This window comes from Pantherophis guttatus, chromosome 2 (assembly GCF_059756535.1).
Source record: "Pantherophis guttatus breed Tessera chromosome 2, ASM5975653v1, whole genome shotgun sequence".
NCBI classification, from domain to species: domain Eukaryota; kingdom Metazoa; phylum Chordata; class Lepidosauria; order Squamata; family Colubridae; genus Pantherophis; species Pantherophis guttatus.
The window spans coordinates 526,616-547,822 of NC_142064.1; the positions used below are offsets into that span (position 1 = coordinate 526,616).

The 21,207-nt window shown below is 56.4% G+C and overlaps 1 protein-coding gene across 5 annotated transcripts in view; it reads right to left on the bottom strand.

The window, feature by feature from the left end:
* RUSC2 (RUN and SH3 domain containing 2) overlaps positions 1-20,977 on the bottom strand; it is a 34,266-nt gene extending 13,289 nt beyond the window's left edge. The window contains exons 1-3 of one of the 5 annotated variants that reach the window (XM_087885431.1): positions 20,726-20,977; positions 15,978-16,088; positions 743-2,704 (exon numbers count right to left, since the gene is read on the bottom strand). In XM_087885431.1, coding sequence (XP_087741557.1) covers positions 743-2,609 — 1,867 coding nt within the window. In that variant the 5' untranslated portion in view covers positions 2,610-2,704; positions 15,978-16,088; positions 20,726-20,977. Of the gene's footprint in view, positions 1-742; positions 2,705-11,427; positions 11,589-15,977; positions 16,090-20,725 lie in introns of those variants that run through there. The other 4 variants (XM_087885433.1, XM_034441909.2, XM_087885432.1 and 1 more) reach the window with 4 other exon arrangements.
* Between the last annotated feature and the right edge of the window lie 230 nt (positions 20,978-21,207).

Genomic DNA, 21,207 nt, shown 5'->3' on the forward strand with positions numbered 1-21,207 from the left:
CCTCAATTCCCTCAACTGCAAGTAGGAAGCAGTTTTCCTGTCCAAGGAATCCAACTGATTGAACCAGCCACAATAAAAAAGTGTGGAAGCACAGCCACCCTCTTCAATTAGGATCTAGAACAATGATAGTGAACCTAGGATACAGGTGATACAGGTGACACACAGTGCCATTTTTGGTGACAGGCCCGCCTGGCCTCTGGGCCCTCTGGAAGTCATACGAGATGGTCTTGCTCTCACGCAGCCTCTGAGGCATCCAATAATTGCGTGAGTGTTCTCGTGCAACTTTCTGACGCTCCCGAGGCCCCATGGCAGCAGGCCCTCTTGGGAGGCTTCAGAGGATCCAAAGGGGGAGAATCCAGAGGACAGGAACGTCCAGAGAGGCCTCTTTTGTCCAAGTGGGTGGGATGACACACCAGCAGTCATGGTAGGCATTTTCTCAATTTTTGACACTCCAAAAGGTTCATCCTCATTGATCTAAAATCCATCTAACCTTCTCAACCTGCCCAGCTTTGTGGCTCTCGCTGCAATGCCCAGTGCCCGAGGATGGGCCCTGGCCAGGACAGCTGGTCATCAGTCCCTGCAGCAACTTCCATGCTCTTCCCTGCCAATAGCCAGGGGATAACTCTGGGCCCCAACCTAATAATAGAGAGGGGCTTCTCCTGGCCAAAACCCCACTCATTTCCCCTCAACTGGCTGTAAAAAAGAGGCCACTGGGCATTCAGGGGCAGGGTGGGGGGCTTACCATCAGCTCGGGCTCGAATGTCCTTCTGGCTAAAGATGCTGCTGCCACCGGCCCCCATCTCTGACACTGCAGAGAAAAAGAGTTGTCCGTCCCCCTCTTGCCCACAGGTGGGCACCTCCCTGAAGCTGTGGGCTTTTCTGGCATCTTCACCTTCGGAGCATGCCAATAGCAGGGGTGGGAGGCTCTGGCTGTGCCGCTCCTGACTCTCCAGAAAGACAGAACTGTCCCTCTGGTCCTCGGGAATGGGCGAGAACTCCAGGGATGAGTCCCGGCTGGTCCGAATGGGCGGCGAGGAGCCATTCTTCTTCCGGCCCTTGGCCAGCTCTGCGAAGGAGGTGACCCGCTTGGGAGGGGAGCTCTGGAGGGCCAAGGAGGAGCTGTCACTCAGCTTGACCGGGCAGCTCAGCATGCGCTCCAGGGAACCCAGCCGACTGGAGGGGCTACGGTCCAGGTGGCGGTCGTAGCTCCGTGAGCGCTGCCTGCCTCCAGCCAGGCTGGGCGGGGAGACGTTGATGTAGACCTGTCCTTCAATGGCATTCTTCTCCGACTCCTCCTGAGACTCATCCCTGGACCCCTCCGTGTCACTCTCCTCGGGTCTCTGGAAGAGGTAATACTCGGTGGGCTGGAGGGGGCTGCCCCTGGCCTGCTCTTCAGAGCAGCTGGTGATGGAAGAACCAGGAGGGCTGGGGGAGGACTGGGAGGACAAGTCACACGTCACCAGCTTGTAGTAGTTCTGGGTGGCCACCACAAGCCGTGCCTGGCTTTGAAAGCACGCGGTCAGGTCAGAGCCATCGGATGGGCACGGATCGCAGAGTGGTGGGTAGGAGTTGCAGTTGGCATCAAGGACAGGGGAAGAAGGGTGGTGGCACCCGCAGGATTTCCCCGGCCCCTCCAGATCCTGCAGCTCTCCGGGCATTTTTGACTCTTGTGACGAGGAGTGCAAGTCGAGATAAAAGGCGGCCATGTCTGACTGGCTGCCCGAAGAGGAGTCACAGGACAAGGGGCCTGAGTTCAGGTTGGTGTGAGGGTGGCCATGCCGCCTCTGGTAGAGGGTGCTGAAGTTGACAAGGATGCCATCGGAGCTGTTGCAGGAGGAGTCGCTGACATAGCCCATCTGCTGGTCCAGGGGCTCTGACTGGCTTGAGAGGCTGTAGCACCGGCAGCGCTGTAGTTCAGAGTTGGAGCAGCTGCACGTTCGGCTGCGTATGGCCTCCATATTGTTCATCAGGTCGTCTGACTCGCTGGCCCACTCCTGCTCCAGGGAGAGGCTGGAGGGGTCCCCACGGTGGCAGCTATACTCATCCAGCTCCATGCATTCTGTCGCCATGTGGCCCTTGTCCTGAGCCTCCTCATCGGCTGCCAGGCCAGTGCAGCCTTCCACGACATCCACCCGGTGACCCCAAGGCCTCACCACAGGGCTGCTACCATGCAGATGGAAGGGAGGCAGCGCTGGCTCGTGCAGGCGGAAGGCGGACCGGCCATCATGCAGGTGGAAGGACTTCTGTCCCAGGTCGTCCTCACAGAGATCCCAGGCCTCGCCGTCCCTCAGCAGGAAGGGGTTCTGCCGCCGGGGGGCTGCAGGGGCAGCCAGTGTGGGGGAAGGGCTCTGCCCACCCACGGGCTCTTCTGGAGCCCCGTCTGAAGCTCTGAGGAGGCTGCTGTAGACCAGCGAGTCTGCCTGCAGAAGGGTCCTCTCGGGGAGTGAACTGGTCCGCCTGACCCCCAGGTCAGAGGGGAAGAAAGGGTTGGTGCACTGGCTAATGCTGCCGCGCTGCAGGTCCGGAACCTGGCAATGCACCAGCGGAATATGATGAACGATCAGCGTTTCTCCTGTCAGCTTGGGGGGGCTATCCATCTTCGGTCCCATTTGCCAGGGCACCTGCAGTATTAAAGCTACCCATGGAAGGGCCCTGTGGGACAGAGCAGGCTGGCAGAAGTCACCTCCTCAGGGCAGCCCAAGACCTGACAGAGACAAAAATGGCACCAGAGTCACTGAGGGCAAAGTCAGCTTTCAGCAGTTCTCCCCACCCCCAGCCATATCTCAGAGGACACCTCAGCAGCCCCTTCCCAGGAATTTACATAGGAATCTCCCATGGTGGAGGGGGCGATGGGCAATTCTGCAGGCATGTCTCCACACAGGAGCCTCACAAGCAGCATAGGCAGCCCCCCCCCCCACCTGCCTAGTGCCTCCCTTTCACACGGGGTGGGGTGGGGTCTCAAGGGCTTATCTGGTGACTGGCTTGGGAGCAGGCGGGGGCTTCAGGACCAGCGGGTCCATCTACACTGTCATGGGTTAGGCAGCAACCCAATCCTAGCCCAGCAAGGAAGAGATTGGCATGCAATCTGATGTGGTTGCCCACTTGGCATTCTCACAGGAGGAGGCACCATTTGTGTGTTTCTCTAAGACTCAATGGCGTTGAGGCACCTGGAGGTGGAAGCCCCACAGGGAAGACAAACTGCACTGCACGGGAAGAGCTGACGCTTCCCTCCTCAAGAGAGAGAGGCCAGTGAGTCACAGCAGCCAAGGGGGTCCAGGCGGGGGGCTTCGCTTCTGCCTGCCTGCTCCAGGACACTGGCTGGCTGCTTAGAAAGAGGTTGCCGGAATGAAGGTCAAGAGCCAGACCCGGGAAGAGGACCCCGTCTTGCTCCATCACTTTGAACATTCCCCTACCCTGACAATCGCATCAGTGGTGAAATCCAATTTTTTTTACTACCGGTTCTGTGGGCGTGGCTTGATGGGCATGGCAGGGGAAGGATGCTGCAAAATCCCCATTCCCACCCTACACCTGGGGGAAGGATATTGTGAAATCTCCATTCCCGCCCCCCTCTGGGGCCAGCCAGAGGTGGTATTTGCCGGTTCCCCGAACTACTCAAAATTTCCGCCGCTGGTTCTCCAGAACCTGTCAGAACCTGCTGGATTTCACCCCTGAATTGCATGGGCCGAATGGACAATTTTGGGTTGTACTGACTCAGACAAAAGTTGTCGAGGGAGCCAGTGTGTTATGGTGCTGAAGGCTGGAACCCAGGAGAGTTCTTGTCCCGCCTGAGGCCCAAGCTGGCTGACCTTGGACCAGTCACTCTCTCTCAGCCCTGGAAAGCAGGCAATGGCAAAGCCCTTCTGAAACCTTGCCCCCCAAATGGCACAAAACCTTTGCAACAACAACAACAACAACGTTCTTTTTGTGTTATGCCCAGGGTGGATCACAAGGATGAAAGCTGAAGGTGCCCAAAGTCACCCGATGGTGACATTGGAGGCCTGTAAACTTATAAATAAATACAAGAAATAAAGAAAACAAGGCCTAAGGCCTTCCCAGAGGCCGCCCCAGACCTCCCCGTGGCAGCTGCCAGATTTCCTGGCCGGAGCTCTGAAAGGAGCAACGTGCTTCCCTTTAACCCGGTTGGTGTCTGAACAGAGAGGCCTGCAGGGGTGGCCCAAGATGGCCGGCTGTGATGGCGCAGTCCAAATGCCACCTGGTTTTGGGGCATGTGGATGAAAGAACGGGCAGAGCCATGAGAGCACCAGCATTCTGCCTTTCTGGACCGTAGCTGCCTCGGCCTGGCCATTATCTTTGTTCCCTTCAAGCCAGGGAGAGACTTTGCCATGCTGGAGCTACGGGCATTTTTGTGCCTGGGATTTGTCTGAAGCAAAAAGAAACAGGAAGAACCCCCCCCCCCCCCCCCAGGCTCCCTGCCCTCCTTTCTTGGGCCTTTTGCTGAGAAAAAGCAGCTGCTAAATGTTCTCTGACCAAAATCAATGGGCCCCTGGAGCCCCTCCCCACCACCTTCCCGTGTCCTTTCAGCGCCCATCAGCTGCCCCATCTAGGGCCCCCCAGAGAAAGCCCCTCTTTGCACTGGTCACTTCCCATCCATTTTTGGAGCTGAAGGAGAGCCGGGTCATGTCTGAAAGGCTTTCAGGCCGAGGGCGCTGAGCTCAGAAAGAGGAAAGTCTTTAGGAAGCAGAGCAAGGTTAAAGGGGGGAGGAAAAAGGGAGGGGAGCTCAGAGGGAGAAAAGAGAATGAAGTCCGAGGTATCACAACATATGCACATGCGCTGCACACCAAGCCAGCCCGGGATCCTCAACAGAACCCACCCATCCCCCAGTCACTGCGTCCTGATCCTGCCATCCTGGGGTCTCTACAGGGCTGGCTTGGAGAGAGTTCAGGAAAAGAGGCCAATCTCTCTCTCTCTCTCTCTCTCTCACACACACACACACACACAGAGAGAGCGAGAGAGCCAAAGAGGCCTAAATGGCGCTCTTCCTTCCTCTGTCGAAAGCTGAACCGCCAGAGGCTGGACATTATCCTTGCATGATGAGATCAGAGGCGGGAGAGCCTCTCCTTCACGCCTGGCCCTTTGGGGACAGGATTGCTTCCATTCTCATCTACAACATCCTGTGTTATTTTCCACAATCTGGCTAGTAGCACCCCATGGGATGATGCCTCCCCCAAACCTCTCCACTATTTGCCAAAACAAAAATAATTCCCCTGAATTTGGCCCTCCAGCTCCAATTTTCTGCCAGAAACACCTGCCTTCAAAAATAGAGACCACTTTTAAAAGTCTCTTTTCGAGAAACAAAATGCAGGCGAATGATTGAGGAGGAGAACGGATTAGTCCATGGTGGCAAAAATCAGGAGGAGTCCAGTAACTCCTTTTCCAACTGCCAAATTTTATTAAAAAGCAGCAACTTTTTTGAGTTCTGGTGCTCTCTGAACTTGGTTGTTTTCTTGTAGGCGTTTCATTACCCAACTAGGTAACATCACCAGGGCTAGGAGGGAGTGGGCTGCTTCGCTCTCTGTTTATACTCGCTCTGTTAAGTGTTGGTGGGGGTGTTGATTAGGCTGCAGTTTACTGCTAGCTTGTTTGAGTTCCTTGTTTGCAGTATTGCTTACTGCTAGGTTTTAAATCTCTGCTTATCTGGGTGTTGACTGCAGGAGATGTTGTGGTCTTTTATCTGTTTGATTTTCCCTAGGGAAGGAGCAACAGCTTCATCACCAAAAAGAAAATACTCCCACCAACACTGACAGGGCAAGTCATTAGTACCAGTATATATAGAGAGAGCAACCTCCACTCCCTTCTAACCCTGATGATGCTACCCACTTGGGCCATGAAACATCTGGAAGAAAACTGCTGAGCTCAGAGAGCATCAAAGACCCCACAGTACTGGTATCTTCAACAAATTTGTGGCTCAGAAAAGAGGTCACCCGAATCCTGATGCTTTACCAGGAGCAGCAAAATAAGCATCTCAAGCTTTTGGAAAAGGGGAGGAGCATCCAGGGGCAGGGCTACAATTCCAAAATGACACCCCCCCCCTAGATTTCAGTCTGGGGGAGACAAAGTCTGGAAGAGGAAGAGGAGGAGAGACATTTCCAGACACCGTCATGGAGAAAATCTCGGCCACAACTGGATAGCACCTAATCAACAAAGCCCCCAGCCCTGGACAGATTCAGTGACTGCTACCTCTGCCATCCTGGCTGGGAGCAGGTATGGTGACTGCCCCCTGCCGTGTCTTCCCAGGATGTCTCTGGCTGGCCAGCAGGTTCGGTGCCCCAGATTGGCCTGAGCCACAGCTCCTCCCTTAGCTTCCTTGGCAGAGGAGAGCCGGTGGGGACGGATTTCAGAAGCTGAGCCCAAAGGCCAGGAAAACACCAGGGAGCTGTTGGGACGCCCCGTCTTTGGGGCAGCCCAAAGGCCAAGCAAGGGGGCAGTTCTGTCATGGCCAGAGTTTAAGAAAGCTCCCCCCCTCAAGGGCACAAGCCCCAAAGAGACAGGGGGAAGGGAGGGAGCTGTCAATTCCAGATCACTCTGGAAGGCTCTTGTGTCACCCCTGGCAAACACAACTTCAATGGCATCTTTCCCAGCCCTGGCTGCCGACACAGGGGTCTGTTCAGTCACAGTGAGGAAACAGTCCTGGGCCTTCCCATCTCTGGACTGGAAAAGGCCAGGCAACCCCATGGAACAGCCACGGCCCCTTCCTTCCTTCCTTCCTTCCGTCCTTCCTTCCTTCCTTCCTTCCTTCCTTCCTTCCTTTCCTTCCTTCCTTCCTTCCTTTCCTTCCTTCCTTCCTTCGAAGAGGTAAGACCAACTCCCCAGTTTAGAGGGGCTTCACTGTGGTGTCATTCTCTGTTGCCTCCAGAGCTTCCTTGAGGAAGGGCATCAATAAGGATGAGGGAGCCTCTTCCAAATGCAGCTGTTGGTGCCAAGAAATCCAAGTTGGCGCTTGGCTGAGCTCCCTGCCCTAGAAAGCGCCTGGGCCCCAGCTGTCACCCAGGAGCAGCGAGACTCTCACTCTGCCCTCTTAGGAAGAGAGCAAGCGAGGGCCTCCTTGCTCCTCCTGAGTCACTGTTGCTTGGACTGGCCAAGCACACATGGCCCCCAGACCCCCCCCCCACTTGAGACCACATGCAACAGGAAACGGACAAGCAGATATGCCTCCTTACCCCCAGGAGGGCCTCAAAAAGGGAGGTATGACCGTGATCCCTGCATTCCCCCCCCCAAGTTCCTCCATCAATGAGTCATCAAGGGAGTTTCGCCTTCGACCATCTCTAAGTCAACAAAGGTGATGTCTGCCCTGCCAGGCTTAATACCCACTTGGTTGGCACCATCTGTCCCAGAGTAAGAGCTCTGTGCCCTCGAAACCCTGCCCAAAAGCCCCCCTGGGTAGGTACCCCCAGCCCAATCCATGCAAGACCCGCTCTGGCTGCTTGGCTCCCTTCCTGCCAGCCAATGAGATGCCATCGCTACCAGGGCAGACTTACAAAGCTCACCTGGTTGGCACCAAGCTCCCAGGCTGGCAGCCAGAGCACACTGGTCCTTCCTGCACAGCCTCGCCCATTTCTGCAACAAGTCAGAGACCTGCTCATCAGGCTCAGGTGAGTCCCAGGCCCACCTTCCTGGGCTGCTGAGCATGTGGCTGTGGTCAGCAGAAGGCCTGTCCGGCTCAGCCCCGGCATCTGAACGCACCGAGGGGAGCAGCTCAAGCAGGAAAAAACAGAACAGAACAGAATAATAGAGTTGGGAGGGACCTTGGAAGTCTTCTAGTCCAACTCCCTGCTCAAGCAGGAGACCCTCTACCATTTCACACATGTTGCTGTCCAGTCTCTTCTTGAAAACCTCCAGTGATGGAGCCTTTCCACTGGTTAATGTTCTCCCTGTCATGAAATTTCTCCTTAGTTCCAGGTTGCTTCTCTCCTTGATTAGTTTCCACCCATTGCTTCTTGTCCTGCCTTCTGGTGCTTTGGAGTAGGTGGACCCCACAGGGAGGGAGGGAGGGAGGCATGGAGCACAGGAGCAGACAGGTAAAATCCCCTAAAGGCGGTTCACTTGCCATGGGAAGGGGGCGAGGGCAGATGCCAGGCGAGAGGAGGGCTGTTTCCCAAAAGAGGGGGCAGGAAAAGGCCCCTCCTGGTGCAGAGATGGTCCTCCGGAGTAGTCCAGCCAGAGCCTGGACCCACCACACAGCCCAGTCACCCCCAAGCCCTGCTTGGACTCTCTGCTGCTGGTGTCACTCAAGCATGGCTAGCGGGAGCTGTGGGGACCCAGCCAGCAGCTCTGCCCCCCCCCTCAAGAGCTCCTTTGGCCAACAAGCCGTTACTTGAGTGGGGCGCTGGCTGCTCCCTAAATCCTGCCAGGCCGTTGTCTGCTGACTGACCTTCAATTCGCTGCCCCCCAGGCCAACTGCTGGCTGCCCCTTCCTTTGTACTGGCCCTGGCTGGGTGGGATTTGCCCGCTGCAGGTCCTCACTCGGACGGGCTCTGCCAAAGCATTCGCCAACTTGGAGGTGGGGATTTTTTTAGCCTCTTGGTTAATGAATCCTTATCATCGCTCCATTTTGTGGAAATGAGTTCCAAACTCCAGGTAAGCGCAAAATAGAGGATAGCTTCCTTTGCTCTGTCCGGCACCTCCCACTTCCGTCTTCCATGGAGCCCTCTCCCGCTTTCTCCAGAATGGGAGTGGGGGTGGCTGCTGAGAGCTCTGGCTCCATGGCTGCCCCCCCCCACCCTTAGTGCTAGCCCCACCGCTTGGCTTATGCTGGGGCTCCAGAACTGCCCATCCAAGGGGAGGCATTTCTGCCCCAGCAGCAAGCCAGGGAAGCTCATCTGAAAGCCCCTAAGGCCCACGGGGTGGGGAGTGGGGGGCAAGATATTCCAAGCAGGCTGCTGCCTCTTGCCCTCCCTTCTGCTGCTATTCAGCCCAGCCCCCTGGCTGCTCATTTCAGTTCAGGGTTCCTTGGTCTGCCCCCCCCCCTCCTTTCAACATGGCAGCTTTTCCCTCTTTTACCCCTCCAGCTTCTCTCTGGAAAGCTCAGCACATCTGGCTGCTTCTGCCACTGGGGAGGACCAGGAGGGGAAGGCGGCCACACCACGCTGGAAAAGGCCTGGCTGCAGAGGGAGGGGGGAGATGGGGTGGGGGAAGCTGTGATCAAGCCTCATCATTTGAACCTTTCAAGCAGAATGGAGCCCTGGGGATGTTCACACCCTCCCTGCATCCAATTCTGTCACTGTGCAGAGCACAAAGGGGGGGGGGGAGGAACTGCCATGGGGAACATCCGTCCTGCAAAGGCTGCTCCCTCCCCACAAAGCCGCTTTTCTTTCAGTGCAGCCAACCAAGGCTTGCTCCCCAAGGAGGGAAGGGGAGCTTTCTCCCCAGTGCAGGAGGGGGCATGAGGGGGGCATGCCAGGAAGGAGAGTCAAGTGTCCATCCCCTGTCCCGTCATCGCCCCCCCCAACCCCCCCCCCCCCCGGCCGCTGCTACTGCTGGAGAGCTGTCAAGATCAGGCTCTCCACTGAGGATGACACAGTGCCCCCCTCCCGCCTCCAACCACCTAGCAACATCATGGCGCCATGGGCCGCGTTGTCCTCCTGCCTCCCCCCCAAAGATTGCCCCCATCTCTCTCCACAGTGCCAAGGAAGGGCAGTCTCTGTGGGGAAGCCAGCTCTGGAGCAGCTCCTCCTTGTGGGATCAGGCAAAACAGCCGCAGGCTGGATGTGCCTCAGATACCAATGAAGCCAGGGAAGGCCGGCCCGGTTGAGGGGGGCCCTCCTGCCACTGCCGACCCAGCTTTGGCTCTCATGCAGCTCAGTGGCATTGCTGCGGTGCCCAGTGGACTCTCCCCGGCTCTCTTCCGAGCCCCCAGCAGAGAAAGACCAGCCTGGCCCAGGCCTCTAAGGGGAGGTTGGCCGGCAGGGCAGCTGCAGCCCCCTTGCTCTCCGGAACCTTCCTGATCCATCCAAAGATCGCACCACACAAGCAGGCCCCTCTGGCGCGAACCTCCCTCAGCTCTCCCTAGTGGGTCAGAGAGGCCAGGACACAGGCACACACCTCTGGGGCAGGCCGGGAAACAGCCACTCTGAATACAGAGAGCAGCCCAGTTGGGGCCAACTAGGCTGAGCCCCAAGAAGCCCAGCTCCGGATTTCAGGGGAGCTGGTGGGTAGTGCCCATCAGCTCCAGCCATGGCACTTCTGGGGCTGCCATCTGGGCACAAGTAATCCCCCCATTGCAGCCCAACCAGGTGTTTAAGTACAGGGGGCTGATGATGGGGAGCAGCTATTTAGCTCCTGATCTGTGCTGGTTCACCACCACCCACATCCCTGCCTGGCACTTGCACGTGCCAAGGGGCAGCAGGGCAGACAGAGGCCTGCAGGCACCCTCTGGCCAATGGTGGGGCCTGGCAGGGTTTGGGAGTGGGGTCTGGACCAAAATCCTTCTGCATGCAGCTTCCAAATGCTGGGAAGAATCTCCAGGGAAGAAGGGGGGAGGGGGATGTGACCCCGTAATTAGAGAGGAGGACCACAGCTGGCCACCTTGCCCCGTTCGTTCAGGGCTCACCACTGGGCTTTTGCTGGCCCATTCAGATCACACAACACGCTGAGCACTAAAACAGATTTGGAAGGGGAACTTCCTTCAGACTTCCTGAATTTTCGGGCTGGAAGGACAGAGGTCACCACCTTCAGAGGGTTTTTTTCTTCAAATTTCCAGTCACCTACAAACCTCTCCTGGTGGTTCCCCATCCACCTAACCCCCACTCAGTTTCTTCCTCAGACAAGCTTGCTAGAGGCAAACTTCGGGAAAGCAGGGCAGTCGCCCCTGACCCAATTAGCAGGCCCCAACGGTAATTGGCCTAACGGTGCAATTCCCAGCGGACAGAATCAGAACCGCGGGGTAGTTCTGGGTTGTGCGAACCCCGCCAGAAAGCGGGTCCAGCACAAAAGCCGCAACCAGGAGCCCGCCGGGGGGGCCCTTCCTGGCCAGCCGGAGAAAGCGGCGTCCTCTGGACTGGCGGCTCTCTGGTCCAGCCCGCGCTCCCTGCAGACACGGGGAGCCCAGCCTCGCCACCTGACGGCCGTCGCTCCCCTCGGCTTCTGGAGCTGCTCGGCCCCGGTCAAGGTCCCGACCAGGAGCCAAGCAGCCGGAGGACCCGGAGAAGGAGCCGGCGCTTCCCTCCGCGGGCGACCGAGCAGCGGCGGCTCCTCCGGCGCAGCATCTTCCCCCGTCCACCGCGGCCCGAAGGCGGCTCCCGACAAGCGGCTCCGCAATGGCGGCGCAGACAGACACGCCCTGAGCAGCCGCGCACAAAGGCGGCCGCCGCCGCAGCGCTCAGCCACCGGCTCCCCGCCGCCGCCCCTCCGCCACAGCCAGCCCCGAGCGGCCGCCGCCCTGCCGCTGCCGCCCCCCGCCTGGCGCTCACCTCGGCCCGCCTCGCTCCCTCCGCTGCGGCCGCCACCGGCTCTTCCGCCCGCCGGCTCAGCCTCGCATCCTGGCAATGCGGCGGGGCTGCGCAATCCCGCTCCGCCGCCCCCGCCCTCGCCTCCGCCGCCGTGACGTCGCGGCCCGGCCCACAGCTCGCCCAGCCGCCGCCGCCGCCGCCGCCGCGCAGCCTCGCCGGCCCCGGGCAGCGCAAAGCCGGCCCCGACGCTGCGGTGGACGGCCGCCTCCTGACCGGGAGAAGCGGCGGGGGAGGCTGCGGCCGAGCTCCCGAAGCGGCCCCGCGGCCCGCGAGCCCCCCGGCCCTCGGATCCTCTCGGCGGGACACCGGGCCGGCCCTCCTTTTGCGGGTGGGGGTGAGGGAACGGGGATCTGCCCAGCCGGAGGGCCCGAGGAGGCCAAGAGGGCAGGCACGGAAAAGGGGCCCCCGGGATCACTTGGGGGCCGCCCAGGTCTCCAAGGGAGGACCGGCCTCCTGTTGGCTGTGCAAGCAAACCCGGGAAGCCAAAACTCCCGGCGAAAGATCAGCCCGCATCGTAGCCAACTGACAGCCGAAGTGAAGGCAGGGGGTCCCTCCAGCACAGGTGGCGGAAGGAAGGGGCGGAAGGTCAGCTCAGAGCAGGCCAGGGGCCGATTGGGCTCCCGAGGCCAGAGGGGGGAAAGGGGCCCTTGAACAAGAGCCTGCCTTCGGGCTGTGAAATTAGGAGGGGCTGCTCCTTTGGGGGCAAGCAGAAGCACGGAGGCCCTGGGGCGGCTCTTGGGCTGTGGCGGACTTCAGAAAAGGGCTGAGCTTGGCAAGTTTGATGGGGGGGAGGAGAAGGGAAGTCAGTGGGCGAGAGGGGTGAAGGAGCTTGGAGCGCACGCACATCTAAGCTGCCCGGAGCCACGGATTTCTGGGCTCTTTAAAAAGAAGAAAACGCTGCTTTAATTTGGGTTGGCCAGGGAAAGCAGGGCTTCAAAAGCCTAATATTTATTTATTAAATTTATATGCCACCATTTCAGTGTTATAGCGACTCTTGGCAGCTTACGATATGATAAAAAGATTTAAAAGACAACACAAAACAATTAAGATTATATGACTAAAATCAAGGGGATGGGCAAAGTGGGGGCGGGGACCTTCTATCCCATCAGCTACCCCCCAACACAGCACAGCTCGACCGGGAACCCCAGGCCAGGTGACAAAGCCAGGCTGGAAGACTCTTCCAGAAGGCTGGGAGGGTGGTGGCAGCTCTCCCCTCCAGTGGGAAGGTATTCCAGAGGGTGGGGGCCAGAGCAGAAAAGGCCCCTCTCCTGAAGCCTGCATCCAGTATTGGTCACCATGCTATAAAAAAGATGTTGAGACTCTAGAAAAAGCGCAGAGAAGAGCAACCAGGATGATGAGGGGACTGGAGGTTAAAACATATGAAGAGTTGCAGGAACTGGGCATGGCTGGTCTAGCGAAGAGAAGGACCAGGGGAGACAGGATAGCAGGGTCCCAATATTTGAGGGGCTGCCACAAGAGGGGTCAAGCTATTCTCCAATCCACCTGAAGGTCAGACACGGAATAATGGACGGAAACTGATCAAGGAGAGATTCAACCTGGAAATAAGGAGAAATTTTCTGACTAGGAGAACAATCAACCAATGGAACAGATGCAGGAGCTTCATCAGTGGAGGCTTTCAAGAAGAGACTGGACTGTCATCTGTCAGAAATGGTGTAGGTAGGGTCTCCTGCTTGGACGGGGGGAGGGGGGGTTGGACTAGATCAGGGGTGGGCAAATGTGGCCCTTTTACAAACTGTGGACTTCAACTCCCAGAATTCCTGAGACAGCCAAGTTGTCTCAGGAATTCTGGGAGTTGAAGTCCACAGGTTGTAAAAGGGCTGCATTTGCCCACCCCTGGACTAGATGACCTCCAAGGTCCCTTCCAACTCTGTTAATCTGTCCTTCCCTGCAAAGAAGCCCCCTTCCTGAAAGAGCAACTCAGACAGGTCTGGACAGAGCTTCAGTTTGGACCAAACTGGATCAAGTCTATGGATCAAAATGGAAAACTGACCAGAGTCACTGAATTGGATTCCTCCAAATCTATTTTGAAGCTTTCCTGAATTAATCTGGGAAATCAAATTGATCCAAAGAGATGTTTCTAAAATGAAGCATCAGATTCATTTGATGTTCCCAATCAGCTGAATCAGACCGGAACTGAAGATTCAAACCCTCCACAACTAAAGATAGCCACAGCGCCCCCCCCCCCCCCCCACCTGCTGGGGGGAGAGAGGCAGCGAATGCAAATCCAGGGACTGCTTCTCTCCCACTCAGAGTGAATTGGCCAGTCAACTGTGAGGGCTCTGCACTGGCCAAGGGGCAACACTGAGCAGCTCCTATGAGGACGGAAGGTGAATGATGGAGGCACCCCAGGAAGAAGGGAACTAGGAACTGTCCTACGATACTCCTGGATCAACCCTGCCTGCCAACCCTGACTCCCCAACTCTGCCATTGGCTCACTGCCATTGTCATTGGTCAGCAATGCCCTGCTCCACATGACGGATGGCTAACTGGCCAATCTCTGTGCACAAGAATACGTGGACTGAAATCGGCCATCGCAACTGGCCACAGCCAAAAACTAGAGGAGGGATATTTCATTCTGCACGGCAGTGTCTCGCTGACCTCAAATCGGCCATCTGTAAGAAAAGGAATTTGCAACTTCCTTGCAAAGCAGATATAATCAACAAGGTAAAATGCCCAATTAAACCCAATTACGCAAAGACTCAGGCTGTGTTACAGCTATCTATGTTCCATGCAAGGTTCTGTGCTTTTCACTGCTTTGTACTCAGAGTCACTCAGCCGTAGGGGCTTCCCCGTTCACCATTCCCCCCCAAACATCTGTGCAGCTGTGGATCAGGGCTGGTGGACTTGATTGACTGCATGACCAGAAGGGAGCCATGTTCTGCTTCATAGGCAGCAGGGCACCCTGGCAAGGCCAGCCCAGGAGTGCCAAGGGAGTCGCCAGGGCTGGGAGCGATTTTCCTCCAGTCAGATGCCAGCAGGATGGGGAGCTGCAGAAGAAGAACAAAGAGTTCTCCCGTCCTGTACAGTCTGTACCCTTCAGGGAAGGGACCTGCCTCTTGCCGCCTCCTGAGCTGGCACAGAGGGCAAGGGAGCCCAGGGCAGGATGGCTCCATTGGGCATTTGCCGCCAGAAACCCAGGGAGGAAAGGAAGGAAAGCCACCATTCCTCCCTGGCTGGGGGAACAGGAAGGCATCCTTCAAGGGTAGGCAAGGCATCATTTATTGCCTGGCAACAGGCCCTGATTGGCTGATTTGGCTTGGTGCCCGGCTACTGGCCGGCAAGGCAGGCACTGATTGGTTGGTGTTTCCTGGTGAGCAGCAGCCTTAAAATAAACAGCCCCGCCTCTCCGCATCCCGACCTGACACCGCTGGGCAGCTGAGCACCTTGGCTGGATTGGGTGGGGGCTGTGCAGGCAGGGAAGGGCAGGAGGGGCAGAGCCCTCCTCTGAGCTCATTGCTCAACTTGCTGCTCAAGGGACGGAAGTGACGCCTGCTAGAAACAAAATGAAAACGTTTTCACCCCCAAAGGCAGCGGAGCAGGAAGTGGGGGGCCCTAAAGGCCACGGAAGGCCCGTCAGAGCCTCCTGCACCCGCTCCACAGAATCCCATCTGCTTGCACTGTTTCCTACTTGGGGGCTCCTCTAAGGGTGGAGAGGCCCCTCCTTTTCTCTGGCAACGGGGTGGTCCAGGAAAGCTCCCCCCAAGCAATTCTCATCCTCCCCACCCACCCCCACCCCACCCCACCCACCCCGGCACCCACCCCCGTTCAGAGGTGGCCTCTGCCACTCTCCTGTGTTCCTCAGTAGGAAGAGAATGTTGGGAGGATGCAAATAAAGACGCAGGAAACAGCTGGGGAGATCTGCAGCAAATCCATCCGTCCTCCACTCAGCCTTCCCGGAAGCCCTCCCTGTGGTGCCACAACCAAGCAGCAGGACACCCCCCCCCTCCTGACCAGAGCAATCCACAAGGACTGGGCCTCTGGGCAGGAACTGAGAGAGACCCTCCCATCCTGGGACTGGCTTCCCAGCACTCATGGACGTCCACCATGGAAGGAGGCCCCAATCTGCCCTGCAACCCTAGGTGCCAGTCGCCGGAGGGGACGAAGGGGAGTCGCAACGTTAACCCAGCTGGAGCGATGCCTTTACTCAGAAGTGCAAGAGGCAGCACCCAGTCCCTGCCAAGTATTCAGGGAGCCAAACCTGGCATCCCCAGGAGACAAAGCACCCTCCAGCATCACAAGGAAAGCCCACCTATTCCCATCACATCCTGTAGGGCTGTATATGTGTGTGTGTGTGTGCGTGTGTGTGTGTCTGTGTGTAGCGTACTACGACAATCTGCCTTTTTTTTTTTTTTTTTGCTTTAATTTATATGCCGCCCTTCTCCGGAGACTCAGGGCGGCTTACAATGCGTTAAGCAATCGCCTTCATACTTTTGTATATTTATACAAAGTCAGCTTATTGCCCCCACAATCTGAGTCCTCATTTCACCTACCTTAGAAAGGATGGAAGGCTGAGTCAACCTCAGTCTTCTGAGGTTTGTCTTCTCACCAAAGTCAACCCTGACTACCCAGGCCAGAGACGGGCAGCTGCATCGGTTCCTTTCCTAAATAAATGAAATAGAAAGAGGAAAGACAGAGGGTCACCTGCACGGCCCCCTCACACCTTCTGGAAGGGGAAGGGAAGCCACCCAAGCAGCAGAAGAGTTAGCCGCCTTTTCCTGCCACTCCACCCTCTGCCCCCAGGCTCTCAGCGGAGCAAACCTACTTTCCCCCCTTCCCCCAGAGCATGGGGGTGGCCACAGGCAGTGGTGGGGTTCTGGCAGGGGTGCCATCTCTCCCTGAAGTCTAGCAGACTTCATCTGTGGTCAGTCTGTGAAAGCCAAGGCTGACGGAGAGCAGAAATCATGTCCTCAAGGCCTCTTGAAGAGTAGCTGGGTGCCAGGAGAGGAATGGGAAGCTGGCAAAAGGGACGGCATGAAGGCCACTGGAGACACATCCCCATCAGGAGCACCAAGACCCAGCAGCCACTCCAACCTCTGGCCCCCAAAGCAACTTTCGCCATCATGAGCAATCCACAAAAGACGCCTCCCTCCCACCACACTCCATCCCTTGCTTCATTATAGTCTAGCCACGTTGTCCTGTGAAGGGAGGCAACAGCTCTTTGAGAGGGACAAAACCGCCATTCACTGTCCAGGTTTCCCGTGAGGATTCCCACATGCAATCAGACTCCTGATTCTGTGCAAATCTTGCTGAAGCGAACTTGAATGAACTTGCAACTTTGATGGCAGCCACAGAGGTTTGGAAGAGAGGCTGTTGTGCAGAGGTGGGATTACTATCTTATTATCAGGAATGAAAAGGTACCTCTGGCCCCTCGGGGGAGCAGGAGTGGGAAGGCCAGCAGCGAGTAACCGATGGGCCAGGAAGGGATTGGATGCAGCAGCAAAGCAAAGGGCTCTTGGCCTTCATGTTCAGGAAAGGAGAGTCCTTCAACATTGTCAACAACGAAGGGACGACCATGGACTCCTTCTTGGCCAAGAGTAAACCGGCTTCTATTTGCCTCTCTCCTAGAAAGCAAATTGGTAGTACAGTGGTTTAATGCACCCTGTAATTAACACAGCTGCCTGCAATTTCTGCAGGTTCGAATCTCTCCAAGGCTCAAGGTTGACTCAGCCTTCCATCCTTTCTAAGGTAGGTAAATTGAGGACCCAGTTTGTGGGGGCAATAAGCTGACTTTGTATAAATATACAAAAGTATGAAGGCTATTGCTTAATGCATTGTAAGCCGCCCTGAGTCTCCGGAGAAGGGCGGCATATAAATCAAATAAAAATAAATAAATAAATAAATAAATAAATAAATAAATAAATAAAATTAGTTTAGTGAAATTTGATGAGAAGATGCTTGACTGGGAATGATCTGGCTAAGATGAAGGCCTTCGGTTCTCCAGGCCTGGATGGAGTCTGCCCTAGCGAACTGAAAGAGCTGGTAGGACCTCTGTCAATGTCTCTGGGAAGTCCTCCAGAACTGGGGAGGTGTCAGAAGGGCAGATGTGGCCCCCAATTGAAAAAAGGAGAAAAGGATCCTAACTTTAACCTCCACTGAACCCTGGGAAGACATCAGGTAAAAAAGCAGGATGGTTGTAACAAAGACAATGCTGGAATAGCAAAGAGGCCTCCTGAAAACTGGGTCTCATTTCCTTCCTCCACCAGGTGGGCAAGGTTAATGCTGTGGACGGAGCTTCTCCGATACAGCAAACCTTTTGAGGAGGCTCCTTGCGTCCTTCTCACTGACAAGCTGTGTGGTTTGGGTGGCACCACAGTCTGCTGGGCCCTAAGAGTTGGCATTAATTGCTATACCTCAAATCGCAGAGCAGTAGCCAGCAGAGTCCCGCAGGATCAATCCTGGAGTCCATAATACTCAGCATTTTTAGTAGTAACTTGGATGGCGGAATCAACGGGCAGTTTATGAAATTTATGGATAACATAAAAGTGAGAGGTCTGCGCAACACCCAGGATGGTTGGACGGGCCATCTGATCCGGACGGGGCGAAGGGCTGAGCTGAGAGGAACAAGACGGCCTTTAACAGAGAGGAATGCAAGGCATTTGATGAGGGAGGAGAAAAACGGGCACACACGCACACAGTGAGTCGCGTGGTTTGCAAGAATTACGTCAGAGGAGGACCTGGATGTGGCAACAACAACAAGTCATACATGTGACAGGATGAATCTAGTTCTCCCCATGCAACACACGGTGTACAGATACAAGGGGGTAGAGCTTTCATGGCTTGGCAGCACCACATTGGGAAAAATGTCTTGGCTGCCGTCACTGACCACACATTGAACATGAGCCAGCAAGTCTGAGATGGTGGCTAGAAGAGCCTAGGAAAGACACGGGCAGGCATTGTTTCTCTCCACTTGCCCTGGGAGAGCACTGCTGGAGTGCTCTGAATGATTCCGGGCCCCATATTCCTAGAAAGATGTTGAGATGCGGGAGAAGGGCTCAGAAGAGGGAGACCGATGGAGGACGAGGTCCTATGTGTTGAAGGAACTGGGGACGTTCAGTTGGAGAAAAGACCACGATGAGACAGGTACCTAAAGGGTGGCCTGGGGAAGGTGATCAGGCACTACTTTCCGCTCTGATGGAAAACAGGGCCAGAAATAACAGGCATAAGTTACAGCTACCTAGATTTCATCTAGACAGAAAGGAAAAATATGACAGTAAAATCTGTGCAGCCCTGGAACCGTCTATCTGTCAGGTGGTGGATTCTTCACCAGGCAAGAGTTCCCACTGCAGATTATTGCAGAGGTTGATTACCACGATTTACTCTGTCCATCACTCTGTGATTCTGTGATAAGCCCAAGCAACAGTGAGCGAGAGAAGGTGGTAATAATGCCATGAGCGCCAGCATCCATAATTATTATTATTATTTTATTATTATTTATTAAATTTTTATACCGCCCCCTCTCCCGAAGGACTCGGGGCGGTGAACAGCCAGAATTAAAAACACACCATTACAAATATTAAAATACATTAAAACAAAATTAAATTATCTTAGGCTTCTCCAATTTAAAACCCCATTACCCATAAAATTCACCCAATTAAATTTTTTTTTTTTTTTTTTAACCCAGCCCGGCTTGCTGAAATAGAAAAGTCTTCAGGGCCCGGCGGAAGGTCCGGAGGTCCGGGATTAGTCGTATCCCTGGGGGTAGCTCATTCCAGAGGGCGGGTGCCCCCACAGAGAAGGCTCTTCCCCGGGGGGTCGCCAGCCGACATTGCCTGACAGACGGCACCCCGAGGAGACCCTCTCTGTGGGAGCGTGTTGGCCGGTGGGAGGTTATCGGAGGCAGAAGGTGGTCTCGTAAATAACTGGGTCCTAAGCCATGGAGCGCTTTGAAGATAAGAACCAACACCTTGAAGTGCACAAAATGCCACAAAAGATGAACTAAAGGCAAGGCAGAGTTCATCCTTGAAGACCACCGAGAATCGTGGCTGTGCAAAGGTGTGCCAGGCTCCTGGGGAAAAGGTGGGGCCATCCATCCAGCCAGAGAAGGGGGGGCTATCCCCCTGTGGCCTGCTCAATACCCCATGTCCCTCGCCCGGAGGAGGCTTCTCTCCAGGGTACACAGATTCGGGCCTGGCAATGTTGGAATCAGGGTGAAAAGCTGGTGGGACTGCAATGCTGGCCCAGTTTTAGTCCTGAGCTGTCCCCGAGGCTACGCCGGTCACTCAGTGGGGCCTTGAGAGGAAGTGCAGGCCCTGCTGGCTCTCTCAACATGGACCTCTACCTCCTGCCCAGAACCTCCAGCTGGGACAGAGAGATGGAAGAGCATCCTCTTCACTGACCAGGAAGGGAAAGGTCAACAGAGGTCAAAGAGCCTTGATGGTACAGTGGTTTAATGCACCCTGTTATTAAGACCAGCTGCCTGCAATTTCTGCTGGTTCGAATCTCTCCAAGGCTCAAGGTTGACTCAGCCTTCCATCCTTTCTAAGGTAGGTGAAATGAGGACCCAGTTTGTGGGGGCAATAAGCTGACTTTGTATAAATATACAAAAGGATGAAGGCTATTGCTTAGCGCTTTGTAAGCCGCCCTGAGTCTCCGGAGAAGGGCGGCATATAAATCAAATTAAAAAAAACACCAAAAAAAAAAAAAAACAGGGGACTTTGAGACAGCCTCTTTTTTCTCCCAAGCCTGGCCACGAAAGTGCTGCACAACACTACTGGAGAAAAGGTGGTTTATAAATCTAATAAATGTCAGGTGCCCAAGCTGCACCTCGGGGCATCAGCAGGCCAAGCAGGACATCCCGGCCTGAGTCACTTCCTCCCGCCGAGTGTGGGAATGCCGGCGCTGCCTTTGTGAAGCGGCTGTCACGAGGCCCTTGCCTCAGATAGACTGCGTCGGAGGGCGGAGGTTCCAGGTGCTGTCCTGGCTCCGCGTCCACACCCAGGGAAGATGGGGGAGATTAGGGAGCCTCCGTGCTGGGTCTCGCCCACGCCCCAGGGCCGACGCTTTCTGCGCCTAACGCGGCGGCCCCCTCCACGCGGGTCCCGGGGGGAGCGCCAAGGCCCGGCGACCGCCCCCCCCCCACGACTCCCTCTTTCTCCATCTGGACGGGCCGCCCCTCCCGCCCGGGCCCCGCCACCCTCCTCCGGCGGCCCGGCAAGCGAGGCGGAGCTGCTGGCGGCTCCGCGCGAGGCTTCAGGGGGGCGGGGGACCGGCGAGCCTCGCCCCCCCCCCCGTTACTCACCGCGCGGGCATCCTCCGGCTGGGCGATGGCGGCGGCCCCGGCTGAGGCTAAGAAGGGCCGGCCTGGGCGCGCCCCACCCCGGCATGCGAGGGATGCATCATCGGCGCAAAGAGCGCCCTCGGCTCGATGGCTGCCGCCGGGGCTGAGCGGGAGAACGGCCGAGGCACCTTCGGCTCCGAGCCTGGGAAGGCAGCCCCGGCCCTCGCTCGCTCCGCCGATGCTGCTCTCCCCCCGCAAGAGCCAGCGCCCTTCGGCCCTCCCGGGGGCGGCTGGTGACCCTTCGGACAGCCCCCTCCCCCCGCCCTGGGCCCCCTTGTCTCCTATTGAACGACCCCCCTCCGGGTGCCTCTATGGACCCTCCGGACATTTTCATTATTTTTTTTTTAATAGAAAGTTTATATTGCCATCTGCTGGCACATGGCGGCTCAAGGGGGCTGACAAAGAGATCAAATCACCATAAAAAAGAAAAAGAAAAAGAAAAA